Source organism: Rutilus rutilus (genome assembly GCF_951802725.1).
Source record: "Rutilus rutilus genome assembly, chromosome: 18".
In the NCBI taxonomy this organism is placed as follows: Eukaryota; Metazoa; Chordata; class Actinopteri; order Cypriniformes; family Leuciscidae; genus Rutilus; species Rutilus rutilus.
Genome location: NC_140231.1, coordinates 30,423,798 through 30,445,795, shown reverse-complemented (window position 1 = coordinate 30,445,795; position 21,998 = coordinate 30,423,798). Strand labels below are relative to the sequence as shown.

The following is a 21,998-nucleotide window of genomic DNA, read 5'->3' as shown; positions in this document are numbered from 1 at the left end:
TAATCTTCTCTGACCTGTCGCTCCACTCCAGCGCTATCTGTGTACAGTAGAAGAGTGAAACGCTGTAGTGCCGTCAAGCACATCACACCACCTGATATCAACACACACGTCCACCTGCAGAAACACTTGTGCGTTTACACTACTGCTCAAAAGATGAAATTAAGACTTTTACTCAGCAACGATGCGTTCAATTGATCGAAAGTGAAAGTAAAGACATTTATAATATTACAAACGATTTCTATTTCAAATAAATGCTGTTCTTTTGAACTCTCTATTCATCGAAGAATCCTGAAAAAAAATTGTCATGGTTTCCACATAAAATATCTGTTTTCAACATTAATAATAATAATAATCAGAAATGTTTCTTGAGCATCAAATCATCATATTAGAATGATTTCTGAAGGATCATGTGACACTGAAGACTGGAGTAATGATGCTGAAAATTCAGCTTTGATCACATTTTATTTAAATTACATTTTATTATCAGTTATTTAAATTGTAATAATATTGCATAATATTCCTCTTTTACTGTTATTTGTGATCTAATAAATACAGCCTTGGTGATCATGAGAGACTACAATAAAGAGAAAACAATAAATAAACCTTCTTGACCCCCCAAACTTCTGAATCGTAATTGTATTGTAAAACATTTTTGATGGGCAAACCTTAAAACTTGGCAAAAATGAGGCATTGTGCATGTATAATGATGAATTAATTTAGGGTTAACGCATGCTTAATGAAAATGAAGGTTTATTTATGTCCATATGAATCTGTGTCTGTTTCATTTTTGTTATTTTTGCATTAAATTGTCACTTCATTAAAAATGTTTAATTGACAAATGTTACCAACCCCAAACATTTGAACAGTAGTGCATATTATATGCTTTTCGGTAACACTTTATTTTAGTGTCCTTGTTACATACTGTATGTTACATGTACTTACCATAGTAATAACAATGAATTATGCATAAATACATGCAACTAACCCTCAACCAAATCCTAATCCTACCATAACCCTATAGTAAGTACGTGTAGTTGCTTAATATTACTCAGTACTTAAATATATAATTACACTGTAACAATAGCCGCGTTTCCATTACCCTTCAAATCGCGCAAATTGAAATTGGAAATTGAAAATACGCCCAATGGAAACACGTCAATTTCACAAAAAAACAAAAAAGTTTTTACGCTCGCATGAGGAGGTTTTTCAGGCAATTCGAAAAAGAAATATTTAGCAAAACTGCAATGGAAACTGTTTTTGCGCATTTGCAGGTCACCTGACGTAGATGACGCGGTGTGTTTGGACAGAATACGAGACAGAGTTCTTTATTAAATTCATATAAGACAAAAGAATTACAGGAATAATGGATTCTAAACCCTCAAATAAATGCCACAATCAAGAGCTTGAAGCAGAAATGAGGGAGAAACACCTCATATGTGCCGCTCACAAGTATAATAAGGGTCGTTCCTTACCATTAATGCTTGGAAAACACACACACTTCTCCTTCCATTAATAATAATGGCTAGTGCAGTGGCTGGGATTAGTACATAAACCTACCAACGTCCGTTGCCATGGTTTTTGGAATGATTTTACTTATCGCGAGAAAGAACTGAAGGTTTAGTCGCATAACATCGATTTATGGAAACGCCGTCATTTCTAAATAGTTTTTTGTCGACATTTAAAAAAATCGTAAAAGTTATGCGCAAATCTGTACTGGAAACGCGCCTATAGACAGACAGAATACACACCTGTGTGTGTGGGTGGTCGTAGAATTCGTTGAGAAAGTCCATAAGCAGGTCGATTTTGAGAGTGCTGACACATAAGACCACATGTCTAATGACACCTTAAAATAAAGTGTAACCTGCTTTTCTTTACATTGCCTGTCTGATGGATTTTGATATTTGATTAGATTTTTGATGTGATTATTTTGCTGAAATTTTAAACTAGCCCCTTCTATCCCATTGTTTAACTAAACTGGTCAACATGCAGCCCAGACTCGTATCACTGGACTCAGATAACAACCACTCAAACAAACAGAAGAATGTTGTAAGAACGACACTGACACAGAATTTATGTAGGGTTACATTTTAAGCAAGAATAGGATAAAGTGAAAAATTTAAACATTTAACCCTTGAATAAACGCTTCATTAATCTAATTTCCTCTAATAAAACCTAACGGAAAAGACTAATATTCAACAAGCCAAGACTGAATAATGTGTGTGTACATGCAGGGCTCTGAGACGGCAATATTCCCGTGTGAGGGATGGTTGGCTCGCTCGGAGGAGGACGGCGAGACCATTCGAGAGCTGGTGCCGTCTGACATCATCGTGGAGAAGCTTTCACGAGACGGAACCCTCAAAGTCATCGAGACGGAGGTGGACGACGCGCTGGAGAGTGAGTCAGACCATACGTTTTTCAATTCATGCACTTCGTCAATGGGAATGAAACGCATGACCTTAGCTTCGCTAATGCCATGCTCTACTTACTGTTTGAGCTGCAGGAATGATTTTGCATGTGTGTGTTGCAGTACACACATATACAGTGACCGTAACCACAGGGGATGTGTACGGAGCGGGCACTGATGCAAACGTGTTCATCACTCTTTATGGAGACATGGGCGACACTGGAGAACGCAAGCTCAGCAAGTCTGAGAACACCAACAAGTTTGAGAGAGGATCGGTGAGACACACACACACATACACACTTATTTCTGTCTTTATGAGGACGTCATCCTAATGCTTCTTCATTTTAGGTACAATTTGGACCTTTATGAAGCTATTTCCTGGCAATGTCCTCAAAGTTTGTCATGTTTTATTATCCATGTGAGAACATCTTCAGACATTTGTACCTCGTGAAATCTAACTCACACTAATGAACAAATACATCATTTAAAATCACCATTCAAACGTTTGTGGCCGGTAATATTTATTTAAATGTTTTTGAAAGTCTCTTCTGCTCAGCAAGGCTGCATTTATTTGATAAAAAATACAGACAAAACAGCATTATTGTGAAATATTATTACAATTTAAAACAACTGTTTTCTATTTGAATATGTTTTCAAATGTAATTTATTCCTGTGATGTAAAGCTGAATTTTCAGATCCTAACATGCTGATTTGTTGCTCAAGAAAAATGAAATAATATTTCTTAAAACAGTTGTGCTGCTTAATATTTTTGTGGAAACTGTGGTAAGTTTTTCTTTTTTTAAGATTCTGTGATGAATAGAAAGTTCAAAAGAACTTTTATTTTTTGAAATAGAAAATTAGATATGTCACTTTTGATCAATTTAATGCATCCTTGCTGAATAAAAGTACTGACCTCAAACTTTTCCCTCTGATTGGCTGCTGATAACGACTGCTTCTGATTGGTCAGGTGGATACGTTCACTTTGGAGGCAGTGGATCTGGGCCAGGTGTTCAAGATCCGCATTCGCCATGACAACAGCATGCTGAGTGCTGATTGGTACCTGGACCAGGTGGAAGTGGCGGACACAGACACAGAGGAAGTGTTTCTGTTTTTGTGTGAGCGATGGCTCTCGAGAAAGAGGGAGGACAAACGGATCGACAGGGTGTTCTACGTTAAGGTCTGCCTGCGTGTGTGCATGCGTGCGCCCATGCATGCATGCGTTAACAATGTTGGGTTTCAGTCTAGTTACAGGACTAGTCCAGAGTGCATCTACATATTCTCTGTGTGTGTATGTAGGGGTATGAGGGAGAGCGAGAGACCGCCTTCTGTCCAATTAAAAAAGTGACAAATTTCGACAGCAACATGAACAAGAAAAACAAGAAACGGCATTCAGGGGAAGACGACGAAGAAGAGGAAGGATCACGTACGTACATCGTATTGAGTCCCACTCCAGAACATTCAGTGGGATTCAAAATTCTGAGACCACCAGTTAAAATGGTTCATTACAAATGATATTATCAGCGTAACAACTTGAGTGAAATGAATTAGAGAATTGTATATGACATTTTTTTAGCCCTTTGAATTGAGCAGAATCTGAAATATTTAATCATAATTTTTATTAATCCGTATTATTTATTCAACATACCAATTTAAATATTCTGTTGAATTATTTTTTATTTAATTTAATTTAACTTAATTTGCAACTTATTTTAATTTAATTTGACCTGACTTAACTCGATTTAATTTAATTATTTAATTTAATTGAATGTATTTTAATTAAATTAAATTAATGAAATTGCATTATATTAAATTAAATTGCAATAAATTGCATTAAATTAAATTAATTTAATTTAACTTAACTTGCAACTTATTTTAATTTAATTTGACCTGACTTATTTAATTTAATTTAATTTAATAATTTAATGCAATGCAATGCCAACCACCCATAACTGAATTGTGAAAGCAAGTTTTTTTTTCATGATTAAACACCATTATTTTCTATTTGAATTTAATTCGAGGAAAGAAAAAAAAAAGTGGTGTGTGTGTGTGTAGTGATCCCCTACCACTTCTCGGTGACAACGGGTTCAGATCGGGATGCTGGGACGAGTAGCCGAGCGTACGTCATCATCATAGGAAAGAAGAACAAGGGGACAGACCGCCTATGGCTCGACTTAGACGGGAAGAATGCATTCCTGCCTGGATCCCTGGATTACTTCACCTGTTATGGATCTGATGTTGGCGAGATCAAGACAGTGCAAGTGAGGAAACACACACAGATTCTGCAGTTTTGCATGTCATAAGCTTGTTGTGCAGCACGTATAGATACTGTAGATGTCAGATTGGTGGTTTGTGTTGTGTGTAGTTGGGTCACGATGGGGCGACCCCTGAGAGCTGCTGGTTAGTGGACGAGTTGTCCGTCGAGGTGCCGACTAAAGCAGTGCGATACGTGTTCCGCTGTAAATGCTGGTTGGCCAAAGACAGAGGAGACGGACTCACTGCCCGCTTCCTAAAAGTGCAGGATGCAGAAATGGTCAACATCTCACAGAAGGTACACCGTTTCATTTCAATAGCTCATGTAAGGTGATTACAGTATACACTACCTTTGGGGTAGGTAAGATTTCTTTTAATGTTAGGCTGTATATATTTGATCAGCAGTTAAAACAGTAATTTTATTACAATCTAAAATAACTTTTCTATTTCAATATAATTTGAAATGTAATTTATTCCTGTGATCAACGCTGAATTTTCAGCATCATTACTCCAGTCTTCAGTGTCACATGATCCTTCAGAAATCATTCTAATATGCTGATTTTCTGCTCAAGAAACATTTCTTATCATTATCAATGTTGAAAACAGTTGTGATGCGAAATATTTTTGTGGAAACTTTGATACATACACACATAAAAAACAGCATTTATTTGAAATAGAAATCTTTTGTAACATTTAATGTGTCTTTAAGTATACTTTTTTTTTTTTTTTTTTTAAATCTTACTGACCCCAAACTTTTTAAAGACGTGTACAGTACTTCATGAAAGGTCTTTTTCTCCAAGGTTATCTATGAGGTAACCGTGATAACAGGAGACGTCCAGCATGCGGGAACGGACACACAGATCTATTTAACTGTGTTTGGAGTCTACGGCACATCAGAGGAAATTCTGCTGCCAAAATTAGAGGACAGGTACGTATGTACACGCACACAAAGAAACACAAGTGTACAGTCAGCTGGTAATTAGTGCAAGATAAATGTAAAGTTTTATTTAGCAAAAATATTGATTTGAGCTGAAATTATTATAATATTTATGAAAATAGAAGGAAATTAGAATGTAACCGATTCTCCTAAAAATTATGATTATGCATATGTGACCCTGGACCACAAAACCAGTCACATGGGTCACAATTTTGAAATTGAGAATTATACAGCTTTCCATTGATGTATGGTTTGTTTCAACTATTTGAACATCTGGAATCTTAGGGTGCCAAAAAATCGAAAAATTGAGAAAATCTCCTTTAAAGTTGTCCATTTATGTTCGAGAACATGTTCACAAAAATAAATATTTTATATATTTACGGTAGGACATTTACAAAATATCTTCATGGAACATGATCTTTACTTAATATCCTCATGATTTTTGGCATAAAAGAAAAATGGATCATTTTGACCCATACAATGTATTGTTGGCTATTGCCACAAATATACCAGTGCGACTTGTAGTCCGACTGGTTTTGTGATCCAGGGTCACATATATGTTTAAACGGCCTAATTTTGTATGTTTAATGTGTGTGTGTGTGTGCAGGTTTGAGCGAGGGCAGAAGGACACATTCAATCTGGAGATTGAGGATATCGCTCCATTGAGAAAGATGAGAGTGCGTATAGATGGTTCTGGAAGCAGACCCGACTGGTTCCTGGACAAGGTTTGTAAGAGAAAGATACATACAGCATACTGTAACTTCCCAAGCCTTTGAGCGTATTAATGTGTAATCTATGTAGGTTGAACTGCACAACCTGCAGACGAATGAAGTGGCGTTATTTACGTACGAGGATTGGCTGTCTCGCTCATACGGGCCCAGGCGAACCCTCATATGTGAAATGTCTGCCGTGATTGATGATGAGGAAATGGTGGAGCTCACCATCTACACCGTTTCTGTGAAGACCAGCGATTCAACTGGTACGCAATTCCTCATAACGGTCTGCAACTATTTTGAGGGTTTGTTCACACTTGGCATGTTTGGTTGGATTAAAAAACGCACTTTGGTGCGATTGCTCTGTTACTGCGGTTCATTTGAATAAGTGTGAACGCTGCCATCTGAACCCTGGCGCCGAACAACCGGACTGAGACCGCTGGAAAGACGAGTCTCAAGAACTCTGGTGTGGCTAGACTGAAATATGAACGCAACACGGACCAAAGACATCAAAACGAACCAAAAACAGGATGTGATGTCACAAGATGCGACCCAAAAAAAGGACAGAATGCTCAAGCTTGTTCTAAATGTATCATTTTCTTTTTTGGTCCAGACCAAAAGAACCCAGAGAACCGAACTGCAAGTGTGAGCACACCCTGAAACACTTTTCATACTGTTAAAGGCTTCATTGGTTGTTTTTATTGTCACAGATAGATTGTAACCTATGGGTTGTTGTTTTTTTTAGCTGCTGGAACCGATGCTAACGTGTGGATGATTATTTTCGGCGAGAATGGTGACACTGGAACACTAGCTTTGAAAGAAAGCAACAAAACCAACAAGTTTGAACGCAAACAGATGGACACATTCCGTTTCCCAGACATCCTCAGCTTGGGCGAGCTCTCGAAAGTGCGCATTTGGCATGACAACTCAGGTAGGCCAATCAGAGCGCCCAGCACAACACTAATGAGCCAATGAAATTAGTGATGAGCAAATTAGCCTGTTCATCTCAGGGTAGGTCTGTCATAAAACCTTTATAGGTTTATATGCTCAAAACTAGTATATGTGTGTGTGTTTGCGTTGGCAGGTCTGGCTCCTGGTTGGCACCTGGAGTATGTGGAAGTGCATGATGACATCATGGAGAAGAAGTTTCGTTTCCAATGTGACCGCTGGCTCGCCAAGAAAGAGGATGATGGACAGATAATGAGAGAGCTGGCTTGTGCCAACAGTGATGCTGTGGATTTCGATGAAAAAACCAGTGAGATCTCCATACAAATGTAGCTTAAAAACTGTTTGAGATTAGAATTTTTTTTTTTTTACATAAAGGTATATTACATTTTAAAATGTAATATAGCAGAGGAGGCTTCTTTCAAAAACATTAAAAAAATCTTACTGACCCAAAAATTTGCCATGTGTTTTGCTTTCTGCCTCATACAGAATATGAGATCCTGGTCAAGACAGCAGACACAGATGATGCTGAAACCAAAGAGAACGCCTGGATCGTTCTAGAAGGGAAGAAAGGACGTTCCAAAGAATTTGTAATGGAGAACTCGACTAAGAAGAAGCGTTTTTTACGGTAGGTGTACACATAGGTGACGGGATGCGGGTGCATTATGTTCCTGTTATCACTGTAAAGATGCTTTGAAACAATCTGTATTGTGCAAAGCGCTATATAAATAAAGGTGACTTGACTTGTATGCCAGGAATATGAGCCGGGACTCTAGGGGGCCCCAAATCACCACGTTGGAATTATTTTTAATTGTTTATTTTTGTAGCTTTTTTTATTTTGTATTTTATATCTTATATACAAGAACAAGTAGTGATTGAGAGGTGAAATGGGTGAAAATTTACCCCACAAATCATGTATTACAAAATCAGAACGAACAGAGTAGTGATACATACTGTTAAAACTACAGCTCTGCAATGATAAGCTATACTTTTTGTGTTATTATAAGCTTTTTGCAGTGTACAGCCGCGATGTTTGCTATTTCCTGATTTTACTGCCTAAAATAAGAATTACATGAAATTTTTGTAATGGAGGGAGATTTAACTCTTGAATGAAAAGACAGTGTATGGCTGTTTAGATGAACACAGTAGCCTATCAATAGACACGTCCCCAATATTTGATTTTCTTGATGCTGCTCGGTATCTGTACTGCACATGTACGGAGGCCCCTAAGTGGACATGGTGCTGGGAGAAACTGTCCCCGAGAAACTTTGCATTCGCTCGCAAAAACGTTGTGTTCTCTGCAAGTGAATGCAAAGTTTCTCGGTAGAACGCAAAAGCATTGACATCATTTTTCCTCCCATCTCATATTTGTTTTCTTCACCATGTCCCTTTAGGGGCTTCGCAGTATCGCTCTCTGTGTGTCTCAGTTTATATTTTTAGGCTGGTCCACCTCTGATACAATCTACTCTACTTTGCCATTTTGAGTTAAAAAAAAAAAGACAAGAAACATTAACCGAGTCATATTCGGCATAGAATTTTGAGTAAGAGTGAATGTTTGCATTTATAATATTATTTCCAAATATTTCAAATACAAAGTTCTGTCATGAAACTCTATGGCACAGGCTAATAGGTCCTTAACTCAACCTGCTTGCAGTCACATGATTCTCTATAGGGCACAGCTGATTGGTTCCTGCTGTATCAGTTATTAACCTTCAAATACTTTTTGAGCGCAGTACGCTTTCAGAAACCCTCCACCTTCCCCAGCTCCACCTGTGTAGATCTGCTACGGGGTAATTTATCTATGCTATATTTCACTTTCACGTTCTGTAGTGAATAATGGACTGGGGTTTGAGACTTCTTCACCGTCATAACTCTAGAGCAAAGTTTGCACATTGCTTGTGTGATATCCACTGGCTCTCCTTCATGGTTTAAAATGGAAATATTTAAAATATTGTGCGATAAATTTCTTTCAACAATTGCTTGCGAGATGATGGACAGCGATTAAGATTTTGCACGTGTAATTTCCGTGATAAAATGTATTAAATTATTAAATAAATGAGTCAATAAATAAGCACCCCCCCCCTCCTCGGACTTGCGGTTCCCCATGGATTTGCTATGTTTTCATTGGTTTACATGCGTCATTCTGTGTAATGTGTGATTTCAGAGGCTCTTCAGACCGCTTTGAGTTCTCCTCCAAGGAGTTGGGAGACATCGCTAGTATCTGTCTGGGACACATCCCTAAAGATGGCAAGAAAGTCAAAGTTGATGCCTCCTGGTTTGTGGAGGAGGTTGTTGTCACAGAGATGGAGCTAGGCAATAAGTGAGTGATTTTAAGAGCAGTGTTAAATGATGGTTTAAACCTTTAGGATCTGAGTTATTGTCTAGTAAATGCGTGCTCTTTACTATCCCTAACCTGTCCTTTTCCACTCAGGTATATCTTCCGATGTGACGCCGCCATCCCTCTTTCCTCAAAACGAGACGAGTTTCAGACATTCGAGTGCACTAAATTCATCGAGAGCTTCACCAGCAAGGCCCAAAGCCTCAAACCTGTAAAATACGAGGCCATTGTTATCACAGGCGAGGAGAAGGGCTCAGGCACCGACGCCAACGTCTTCATCACCATCTTCGGCTCCAACGGCGACTCCGGCCGGAGGCAACTCTGCCAGAAGTTCAGGAACCTGTTCGAGCGCGGCCAGACCAACCGGTTTATTCTGGAACTGCTGGACATGGGCGACCTGCTCCGAGTGTGTGTGGAGCACGATAACTCCGGACTCAGTCCCGGTTGGCTCCTGAGCAGGATCGAAATTACGAACACGGCCAATGGTGTGACGACGATATTCATTTGTGGGAAATGGCTGGACAAGAACAAAGCAGATGGGAGGATAAAACGTGTGATCTATCCAAAGTATTGACATTCAATCAACCGATCAGTGGTTAAGTCAGTATTAGTAATGACACTTCATTACATGACATTCTCAGATCAACAATCCTGTCATTATTTACTCACCCTCATGTTGTTCCAAACCTGTATAAAACAAAACATTTTCATCAGAGGGTGAGCGAATCTTTTTGGTAAAATCTAGAATCAACATTTTGAGATTTTGAGAGTATGTCAGGTAATACTGATATATGGTTTGATATTTTGTTCCCACTGAAGTGAATTGGAAGAACCAGTCTTCATCTTAATGGCAGCTGATTTTTTTTTAGAATTGTCTCAGGAACAGTTTGAGAAGATGAATGAAGGGGTGTTGAAGGAGTAACTGAATTTACACCTTTACTTTTAACTGGCCAATCAAATACACTCTGCATTCGGATCATGTGCATTGCTCAGATTGTTGAAGAAAACAGCAGGATTTTGTTTTCATGATCACTCAGCCTCAGCTCTTCTCAGATCACTGGGAAAACTTTGGAAACCTTTGAAATGGAACATTCCAGTCTCTCTTTTATCTTCCAGAGTGCCACTTTCCAGTACATGTCACCAAATGTGCCTCTAAAGAGTTTTTATGGATGTGTGAAAGAATATGTTTTTGTTTGTATTTTTAATGTTATTATTTTGTACATTTACCTCTGTGAGGCAGTAAGGAGCGCATGTGTGTGCAACAAGGTTTGTCCAGTAAAACTTAACCCTGAATCCACGGCTTCACTTTTGATTCATCATTACTCCAGTCTTCAGTGTCACATGATCCTTCAGAAACCATTCTAATATGCTGATTTGCTGCTCAAGAAACATTTCTAGGCCCGGTTTCCCAAAGCGTTCTTATCTCTTAAGTAGTTCTTAACCTATTCCTTAACCTCTCTCTTAACCTTATGGGACGGTTCCCGAAACGTTCGTACGCTAAGTATATCTTTTGTAAGTCACACTTTCGTAAGGTTGGTCTGGACCACTCTTAGCTTTACCTTATCACTGTTGCAGGTCTATATGAATATAATTCTGAAGTTTTAATACACCCAGACAGTATTAAATTAGGCTAATTCAAGTGTTTTCATGCAAAGAATAAAATTGTCATTACACTGATTGTTGTTAGATTTTTAATTATATTATTATACAATATTATTAATTTAATTAAAACGCTCTTTTAAAGGCATAGGCTACTGTCAGTTAAGTCCTATTCGGACGCTAATATTGTTTCTCATGGGCTCGTCCGGTATTTTAAACATTTACAGGGGTAAGTCGGTGATTTTAGTGCCGTCGGAATCCATAATATCAGTGTTTTTCTCACCCAACCCGCGTAAAAATCCCTGGCCAAATTAGTACCTTCTGTTTTTTGACAAACAGGTCGTGTGGTAATTTAATTGCCGTCTGAATCCACATCTCCGAGTTTACAAGAGATTCAAAATTCACGGTTTAAATCCTTTTTGATCACTGCCGAGCACCGTACGCAAGATGTACACTTTTATTACTGAAATGCTGGAAAGTATTTACAAGAACAATATTTCATCGCAGCTCCACCTCAGCGAACAAAAATGGGAAAGAGAAGAAGGCACGTACATTTTTGAAAAGGTTATTGTGGCAGCAATATATGTTACAATTTTAAAATATGTAGGCTAGGCTATTATAGTTTGGATTATTTTTTATAATATCCAATAATCATAATAAATTGCAATTTCAACTATTTCTGAAGTGCTTCATTTATAAAGATCACCGCTTTCTCTCATAAACAGCCCCTGCACGAGAGAATAATTGATTGTCGAGCCATCGATATCAAACAATTCAGCACCATCGCCACGGACAGCGCCGGGTAACGTCGCACGTAAGAAGGTATATCTTAAGCAGCTTCCTAAGGTATGGTTCGGGGAACACACTTAGGAACATAAACACCTTTGGTAAGATATATCTTTCGAGCTCTCTTAGCGCGCTAAGAGTGAGCGTTATCGGGAAACCGGGCCCTGATTAATATCAATGTTGAAAACAGTTGTGCTGTTTAATATTTTTGCGGAAACCATGATACATTTCTTTTCAGGATTCTTTGATGAAGTTGAAAAGAACAGCATTTATTAGAAACAGAATCTTTCGTAACATTATAAATGTCTTTACTGTCACTTTTGATCAATTTAATGGTATAAATCAAATCATATCAGAAATAAACCACTCAAATGTACTTTTTATTGCCACAACAAATTACAAACCGAACTAAATTCAACATCTGGAAGTATGAACAGTTGAACCGCTGTGTGTGTTAAGTGCTGTAGACTCAAACTGCTCCAGAAGAAGCTGCTAAAAGAGCTTTTGGTCACATTTCATCTGTTCTCGAGAGAAAAACAAGCCTCTGACATTAGAAAAAAAAAAAAGTTGGATCTCCTAGTGAAGTATGAATTTGTGCGTCTCTCAGTCGGCTCCCTCTGTGGTGACTGTAGACACGGCAGTGATGTGATAGGGTCCCTCGTTCATGTAGGTTCTTAGCTTTAAGTAATTGCGCGATCCAAAGATCTCCTGAGCGCTCGAGGAGCTCAACAACGCCCCCACCAGCTCAAACTTACAATCCTTGGCTTCTTTTCCCTTCCCCACTGAGCGATCCATCACCCACTCCAGGAATCCAGGAGTGTCCATCATCAGCTGCTGACCCCACGGCTGACAGCCAATGGCCTGAACACAGAACAGTGCAGAACACAACGTAAGCTGCGTTTTCTGAGATCACCACACACACGACTTCAGCTGCGTTAGGATTAACCGATCGGTGCTTGCAGTCGGGGGAGGTCTTGAAAACGATGACGTGAAGTTATACACTCACGTGACACTCGAGCGGAGCTTGTGTGCTTTATCACACATGAAGTGAATCAGATGCAATATTTGTCAAATACACAGACGTTTTCATGTAGCGACAGAAGCACTTTTCCATTTCCAATAATGTAAGGATTTAAAAAGTATAATATTGCATAATAATATTTACATTGTTAGCATTTATAACATTTATATTTAACATTTTCCATGACATTTCAATGATTACTGGATGAGGATCTAAAAATACATAATATTAATAACAACAGCAAAAACACAAACAATATTAATAATAATAACAAGCAATTTCAAGCAATACTTCATGTGCTGCTTAAAGTCACCATGAAATCAATTTTGACAATTCTTATTTATAGAATATTGCAGTGTTTATTATAAATTATTTATCCGTGCACAATTTTTAAAAGTCATGTGTAATCTTTAATCAAAATAACTTCCCCTCCCTCTTGCAATGACATCTCTTTTCTTCTCTGATGATGTGTTTACTGGCGTGAGGGCGGGGCAACCTGTCACTCACATGAGATTGACCAATAGCAAACCACAACCATCCAATCAATTCCCCATGTACAAAATCAAGTCCCGCCCTACATTTGTTGTCGGAGAAGCCATTTCACTGAGATATTCATCACAATAGGGAAGAAGAGATTATCACAACTTCCATTTCACACTGACTTTTAAAGTAGATCATAAGCAACCCGTGAAGGAGCTGTTACGTCCTCAGACTCGGATTTACGCGTTTCTATGTCAACATTATCAATTCCGAAATGATTCTGCAGAGTCAGGTGGTACAGGTCAGAGCTCTCTAAGTTGTTTGTATTCATTATTATTGTAATGTTATGTGCTTTGAGACATGAGGTAATTTTACACCGTCTCTCGTGACGCTTTGCAGACTCTGCTGTGTGTGTTCATGTGTTTTAGAGGCGTGGCTTTAGAGACGCTCTGAAGGGAGGGTGGGATCTTATGCTTTTAAAGCTAGCACGCTATTGCTAGCCTCTACGAAATTGCCTTACCTAGCTTTAAGACTTTATTATACCGTTTGAGACATTTAAGACTTTTTTTGGCCTTAAATTTGATCAAACTGAATTTAAGACCCTGTTTGATGGAATACGCCACAGTGACGTGGAGTCGGTGGTGTCTCAAATCAGAAAAAAATCTGTTAGTTGCTGATCGGTCTGTGCAGAACATACTCTAACATCCTCCCAATTAACCTATTTATGCACTATTCTATGCCATTTTGTAGTATAAATAGTGCAAGTTGTGTGTTCACAATGACATTTTTCAAAAAATAAAAAGTGCACTTTAAATGTGCACACTACGTAGTTTAATACATTGTGTATAGTGCCTCATTTGTAACACAACTCACAGTGAAGATTCGTAGCGCGCTGCAGTGGAGCTCTGGGAAGGGTTGTGTGCTTATGTTCTGTATCATCGCCATCGGCTGAGAGCTCAGACAGTTAAACCACGACTCGGTCAACAGTAACAGGTCATCCGTCTGCTGCTCCACCTACACAAACCACAAATATTTCAGCTTCACAGGAACATCTGAAAACAAATCCTGCTCCTATGAGGAAACACCCCCGCACACACACTTACAGGTAACGTGATCAGCTGCGCCAGAGCCTCCAAACATCGGACTCGGAGTTCAGTGGCTCCCTCAAAGGCCACTTTACTGATTCTCTTCAACACCGACGTGAACTTCTCACCTGCGGAGTTACAAATATTTCAGAAACAAAGTCAAGCATCACGGTTACTAATCAGGCTGTTTATCAATGCAGATTTACAGATTCAATTCAGCAAGATTCTGATTCGCAAGCTTTTGATTTGATTCATTTAAATGTATGCATTTAGCAGACACTTATCCAAAGCGACTTGCAAAAGCTCAATTTAGTTCTGATTTAGTTACATTTATGTCCCTTTTGCTTACATATGAAAGTAATTCTCTCTTAGATAACACTGTAAATTATACAGAGAATCTTTTAAATTGGTACATAAAAAAATCATTTTAAATAATTAATAACAGGGGCCAAATTTTACGGTTCAAGTTTAACATAAATAATCAACAACCAAAAACTGCTAGTAAACTTGAAATTGCATTTCTCATATAAAAATGATATCAAAAATGAAAAAAAAAAAAAAATTATAATCTTTTCGATGGTCTAGTCAGGGTTTCAGATGCTTGGGTGTCATCCTTAAAAAAATAAATACAATTTTACAATTATAAACTCCAGTTATAAACTCCCATGAAAGAATATAGAAAGTTTGCATCTATAAAGAGTCTATTTGAATGATTCAATAAAAGCAGCAGCTCATAAGAGTCATTTGTATGTGTCCCGATTCAGAGGCTGCATCCTTCGAAGGCTGATTGTGTCTCAGCGGTGCGATGAAGGCATTCCCAATTCGAAGGCTCCTTCAAATGCGGTCTTGAAATGCATCCTGTTTCCCAGGCAATGAAGGATAAAACAGATAGATCCTTCGCGGCCTCGTCTACCCCAGAATTCATTGCGCGTCAATGACGACAATGACGAGAAATTTCTGGATTACACTTACATTACAGTGTAAGTATTGAGTTTCAACTTACTTGAATATCTAATGATACAAATGTAACCAAAAAACGTTGAAGCGGATCAGATATTGACATATCTTACTAAAATGCGATTTTATATAGTTTATACTCTTTATTATGTACATAAATGGACCTAGGTGAACATTAGACAGGTTGTGAACCCTGTTTTGTTTTCAGACAGCTGGATGTAACTTATAAAACAAAAGTCCAGTACAAACGTTACTGGCGCTCGTCAACGGCAGCTGTCACAAGTCTGAACGATCGGTCCGAACTTCGTGCCCTTTGAAGCCCGTGTCCTTGGAATCGGGAATTGCCTCTGAATTGGGACACAGCTATTAAAAGCAGATCTGAAACAGAACCATGACTCACTTTGAATGGCCTATTCTGAGGATGCGTTCACTAACACAGTTACCTGTTTTATGCAGGACCTGTTTACCCTCCACGGTCCCGCCGAGCACTCCGAGCGTGTCCAGGGCAACAGGGGTCAGTGTGGGGTCAAGGTTCATCGCCATGGAGAAGACCACCTCGAGGAATACTGGGTACTTCTCGCAGACCTGCTGAGGGCTATCCATGATCGCCAGACTGCCGAAGAACTTCACCAGACCTATAACAACAACAACAACAACAACAAATGTAAATATTCTTCATTTTCTTATGTTTTACTATTGTTATTATTATTTATTTTAAATATTTAAAAATAGTTGAAAATCAATTTTTATATTCAAATAGCAAAAATGTAAATATTATTATTAATTATTATATATTTCAAATATTTATATTATTGAAAATGTTATGTAAATTGTTGAATATAAATATTTCAAATGCTGAAAATGTAAATATAATTTTTCTTCTTACATTTTCAGCATTTTAAATATAGACAATTTACATTACATTTCCAATAATATAAGGATTTAAAAACATTTTTAGCATTTATAACGTTTATATTTAACATTTTCCATGACATTTCAATGATTACTGGATGAGGATCTAAAAATACATAATATTAATAACAACAGCAAAAACACAAACAATATTAATAATAATAACAACAACATTTTCAGCAATTTCAATATAATCAATTTTTACTGATCAATTTCCATGACATTTCCAATGATTATTGTATAAGGATTTATAGATAGATAGATACATTCTCTCTCTCACACACACACACACACACACACCTGGAAGGTAAAGGCTTGAGAGGGCATCGGATTCTGCTGCGATGATCATGTTGGAGATTTTATCCATGATGCCTTGCTGTGCCAGATACTGACGGCCATGTTGACTCTGAGCCAGATTGGTCACCATCTCTATAGCAGTTGCTCTGGAAAGAGAAGAGAGAAAGTTTATCTCTGCAGGCATAAATGTTTCATAGTACATTGTGTGTGTGTGTGTGTGTGTGTGTGTGTGTGTGTGTGTGAGATCATTACCTGACCAAAACATCATCTCCGGTCAGTTCTTCCAGCAGCTGTGAGAGTAAACTGCTGTTGGCGCAGTAACCCAGAGACACTGGAGACACCGTGGACACTTCCACGATCAACTGGACACACACACACACAGCAGAACGCACACGATTAAGCTCCAATCTCTCATAAAGTTCACTCCTTTCATACGTCGATTATCACGCACCTCATAAACTCTGTATCTGATGATGTCACTGGTGTGCATCACATCCTTGAGCTTGATCAGCAAATCAGAGCGGAACAAAGCATCAAGCCCCGCTTTCGTGTTGCTGAGTTTGCTAAGAGCAGCTATCGCCTGACAAAAAAACACATGAACCCGCTTCAATATAATTCATGCAGGAAAAAGAGTGTTTTGACTGTTTTCTTTTTGCCTGTTGTGATGTTGTGTTGCAGCGTGGGTCTCTGTACCTCTTTGGCCACGGCGATACGTTCAGTGCTGATGCACTGAATCACATCACACAAGATTTCCACGCTGTTCAGCATCTGGGTCACTCCATCAGCGTGACCAGCCACACGGCCGATCTGTGGACACAGACACACAACGCATGGATGAATGACATGAAAGATCAACCCATATTTGGAGTAAACTTGTACAGAGTGCAACAGTAAAAATCCCATAGGGGAATTGATTCTGAATAATAACTAACAGACTGTGAGCTATGAAGTTTTAAATCAATGGTTTATGCCTTTGTTGAAGACATCAGCCTGCATTTTTTTACTTATTTTTTAAATAATCGTGTTTAACAGCAGAATTCCTGGTGAAAAACGTCATTACCCATAATTCTGCAAAGGAATCTCCACCTTATAAACCTTTAAAGACAGCCGCACCGTGAGCTGCAAGGTTGTTAATCAATGCTATTTGCTTCTGTCAAAGTCATTAGCTCGCAAGGTTTAAAACAATTGTCTTTAACAGTGGAATTCATGGTGAAAAACTTCATTGCACCTGCACCACTGACCTGTGTGAGAGTGAGCACTTTGACCGAGTCATCCGGGTGGTTCAGTCCACTCTGGAGCGCCGTCTTGTAGTTCTGAACCAGCTGGACGGGTTCTAGAGCCTGCAGAACACGACTCAGGATTTCCACACACACCTCGATCTGCTCTCTGCACCCAGAACAGTCCGAATTTAGTTCGACATCACATTTTCCACCCTTTCCCTTTTTGCAGGTTCATTTTTAAAAGAATACTCCTGAACATAATTCATATACATAAAAAAGGAAATTTATGATGCAAATGTACAGCCTCATAACATATCAAACTCTTATTTCAAAAGAGCAAGAAAATCCTGTTTTTCAAGGTATAAAATTATTCTCAACTACAATTTTTTTCTCATATTGTGATTATCAAATTTTCAAAAATGATTATCATATTGTTAGGTTTGATGATTTTATGCAAAAAGTGGTTTAATTTTTGTGTAATATATGGATTATAGGTAAGTTTTATTTCAACAAATGAAGATCTAGCTTAAATGTTCTATGCTCTAAGTTTTGTGGCATTTAAAAATGGTTTTCAAGTTCATTTCAGCTGAAATCTAAATTATTTGCAATATATGTTGATTGCATGATCTATTACTTAACAATGTGATATATATATATATACAGGGCTTGACATTAACTTTTTTGCTCACTAGCCAATGTGGCTAGTGGTTTTCCAAAGTTACTAGCCACACAGCATTTTTACTAGCCACATTTTTGTTGTTGAGAAATTACCTAATAAAAGTTGACTATGGCGTGCTAAAATTTACTTGAACTAGATTTACAACCCTTTTAAATGTAAAACCACTGTACACACCAAAATAAAGACTACATAAATATATAACAATACAGGTCATTATCATTAGCTCTGATAAGGTTGTGTGTAAAGCTCCTTTTTTTTTTAAATAAAACCATGTATTATGTATGATATGTCGCCACATTGCTCCACCGACATACGACATAACTCCAGCAGGGCAGCTAGCTGTCTCTTCGATTCTTTGTTGTCGGTCACTAGCGACAATACTCATTATAGGGCTGTCAAAATTGCTCAAAAATGACCTTCGAATATTCCCTCTAAAAAAAACACATAGCTTATACTCGAACTATTCGAACATCTGGTTGCGCATGTCAATGACGCGCATTACGCATTACAAAGAGACATAACTACTTGTATAGGTAGTTTATTTAAGTTTAAACATATTTGACAACGTATTACCTACACGAAAACAAGTAAATCAACTAATGGCCAAGACCACAGACCTCACTCACTCTCGCTCGCTCACTCGCAGGCACTCTTTCTCTCTCTGGCCCTCACCCTCAGCACCAAACGCGAATAGAGCGTCTGGCGCGAGTGTAAAGACGCGTTTACGCGCGTCTGGAGGTCTTGCGGCGCGAATGAGGCGTCACGCGCTCTGTGCATAACAGTTTAAATGGACAACAACAATAAGCAAATGTTGAGTGCTGATCAAGAGTTTTGTGCAAGCAATTTAAGGTCGCAACTCTTATATAGCAGGCTTCATTCAGTGATTGAAACAAATATTATTAACATTAATTGAAGTTTTACAGTATAACCGACATTGAACGCTCCGAGCGAGCTGTGCTGTGGTAAACATGGAACTTTTCCTTGACATGAAACGGTAAATAATCAAACCAGTGGAAGCCTGCAGTGCATGAAACTGTTGTATCTAACCTACCTTATTCATGCAATATCTATTCAGTCAGTACAGTAGCCTACACTTTAGTAATGTTTCTGTTTAACGTTAAATAAAATGATCCCTCAGGCAGCGCGCCCACTCGCAAAGCAGACAGCCGCGCCTCTGCTACCGCGGGCGTTTTTCCACATTCGAATATTAATTTTCACCTTCGAAATTCTGTTTTTTTAAAACTATTCGAATATATATTCGAATTTAGAATATTCGTTGACAGCCCTATGGGATTTGTAGTGTCGTAGTGTCACACTTATTTCAGATGCCTTTTGAGAAGACTACAATTATTCAACCCGCCAAAGTGGCTAGTTGGAGTGACTGCGTTACCCGCCACGAGCAAAATCCACCCGCATTTGGCGGGTTGGCGGGTGTTAATGTCAAGCCCTGTATATATATATATATATATATATATATATATATATATATATATATATATATATATATATATATATACAGTACTAGTCAAAAGTTTGGATGCACCGTCTTATTCAATTATTTTCCTTTATTTTTATTGCTTCCAACATTGTATATTAATACTGAAGACATTGAAATTAGGACAGAACAAATATGGAATTATGTAGTCAACAAAAACGTGTTTAATAACTGAGAATATGTTTTATATTTTCAATTCTTCACACCATCTAAGGTGGATTCAGATCGGGTGATTGCCAGGCCATCTGATGCAGCACTCCATCACTCTCCTTCTTGGACAGTTAGCTCCTACATAACCTAGAGGTGTGTTTGGGGTCATTGTCCGGTTGGAAAACATTCTAATAAACGAATAAACGTATAAACGTATCCTCTGTTAGGCATGTTAATACCTGGCTGTCATCAGGTAGATCATCCTGGCTGTTGTCAGACTCCTTGTGCATACAGAAATCTCGCTGGATTCTTACAATTAATGGCAAAAAGAATGTTTGGAAATGTAAACTGATATTTCCTACTGACACACTACAGCAAAAGATATAAATAACTGACTTAAAACCATTTTTTTTTTGGTGGGGGGGGGGGGGGGGGGGGGGGGGGGGGGGATTAACATGCCTAAGACTTTTGCCCAGTACTGTAGCTCTTGGTCGTCCTTTCCTGGGACGGTCCTCATGAGAGCCAGTTTCATCATAGCGGTTGATGGTTTTGGTGACTGCACTTGGGGATACATTCAGTTTTTGAGATTTTTCGGGAATGACTGACGTTCGTTTCTTAAAGAAATGATCTTTTCTCTTTACTTAACTGAGTGTTTCTTGCCATAGTATGGATTTGTACAGCAGTTGTATTAGCACTAATAGTTCTATTGACTCTGTAACGTTACCCATCCTTCCTCTGCACAAGACAACTAACGTTAATGGTCTAAAAAGCACATTAGAAGGCAAGAAATGTCACAAATTTACTCTTGTCAAGACACACCTGTGAACTGAAAACCATTCCAGGTGACTATCTCGTTAATCTGATGAGAGAATGTCATGAGTGTGCCTACCTGTTATCAAAGCTAAAGGTAGCTACTTTGGACAATCTAAAATATAAAACATATTCTGGGTTGTTTAATACTTTTTGTTTACTACATAATTCCATAAGTGTTCTATCATAGTTTGGATGCCTTCAGTATTAATGTACAATGTTGAAAATAATACAAAATAAAGAAAAAACACTGAAGGAGAGTTCATTTATATCTGCATCAGTGTGCAGTCTGCAGTATTTATTGAGCCCGTTGACTCAGCAGTCTATCAACACTCACTTGTCATTTGTGTTTAAAAGCCCGAATATGATCTCCAGTCGTGCTCCAGACACCACCTGCCTCAAACCGCTCACGGGCGTCGATAAAAGGACCGTCCGGAGGCTCTTGAGCTCCTCGATAGGATCTTCTGAGGCACAGATTTCATTCAGCAGACTCTGTATAGGCGCCGCCATCATGCAGCCAATGTTTGCGTCACGTGACCGAGGGGCGGGAAACATGATCCTAGGCTCATTTGCATACCGCTTTGCGCACAACTGGCAATCTGAATGAGAAATAAATTAATCCTAACAAAAATTACTATAATATAATATTAAAAAAAAATTCTTCACATTTTAAAGTAGCGGTTAACTGGTATTTTGACGGAAACTACGGATACCATGACAGCTGTGTAAAGGAAGTGCAAAAATGGACGATATGTAAATCAACTCCATGTAAATTAGCTTGTTTCTATTTTTTTATATATTTTTTTACACAGGAAGTTTTGATAAGTAAGTTATCTATCATATTTGAGAGGACACTTGCCAATTTCCACAGGTGGGCGTTCAGGTAACGTATAAACAGTAACGCTCTGTGTTTTATTTTA

General features: G+C 38.3%; 2 protein-coding genes across 2 annotated transcripts in view; one reads left to right on the top strand and one right to left on the bottom strand.

Moving 5' to 3' along the window:
• Positions 1 to 10,840, top strand: part of loxhd1a (lipoxygenase homology PLAT domains 1a) — a 35,330-nt gene extending 24,490 nt beyond the window's left edge. The window contains exons 29-42 of the mRNA XM_084386377.1: positions 2,232 to 2,394; positions 2,528 to 2,679; positions 3,372 to 3,581; positions 3,701 to 3,827; positions 4,457 to 4,662; positions 4,767 to 4,952; positions 5,455 to 5,582; positions 6,199 to 6,316; positions 6,393 to 6,570; positions 7,050 to 7,235; positions 7,389 to 7,559; positions 7,739 to 7,877; positions 9,414 to 9,569; positions 9,681 to 10,840. Of these exons, the coding sequence (XP_084242503.1) occupies positions 2,232 to 2,394; positions 2,528 to 2,679; positions 3,372 to 3,581; positions 3,701 to 3,827; positions 4,457 to 4,662; positions 4,767 to 4,952; positions 5,455 to 5,582; positions 6,199 to 6,316; positions 6,393 to 6,570; positions 7,050 to 7,235; positions 7,389 to 7,559; positions 7,739 to 7,877; positions 9,414 to 9,569; positions 9,681 to 10,161 (2,601 nt within the window). The 3' untranslated portion in view covers positions 10,162 to 10,840. The remainder of the gene's footprint in view (positions 1 to 2,231; positions 2,395 to 2,527; positions 2,680 to 3,371; positions 3,582 to 3,700; positions 3,828 to 4,456; positions 4,663 to 4,766; positions 4,953 to 5,454; positions 5,583 to 6,198; positions 6,317 to 6,392; positions 6,571 to 7,049; positions 7,236 to 7,388; positions 7,560 to 7,738; positions 7,878 to 9,413; positions 9,570 to 9,680) is intronic.
• Positions 10,841 to 12,333: 1,493 nt separating this feature from the next.
• psmd5 (proteasome 26S subunit, non-ATPase 5) lies at positions 12,334 to 21,605 on the bottom strand. Its single transcript, XM_084387575.1, has 10 exons — positions 21,416 to 21,605; positions 17,966 to 18,110; positions 17,418 to 17,531; positions 17,176 to 17,304; positions 16,977 to 17,086; positions 16,728 to 16,870; positions 15,959 to 16,150; positions 14,577 to 14,686; positions 14,347 to 14,487; positions 12,334 to 12,833 (listed from the first exon to the last, which is right to left on the bottom strand). The coding sequence occupies exons 1-10, from the start codon at positions 21,589 to 21,591 to the stop codon at positions 12,576 to 12,578; spliced, it is 1,518 nt and encodes a 505-aa protein (XP_084243701.1). The 5' UTR covers positions 21,592 to 21,605; the 3' UTR covers positions 12,334 to 12,575.
• Between the last annotated feature and the right edge of the window lie 393 nt (positions 21,606 to 21,998).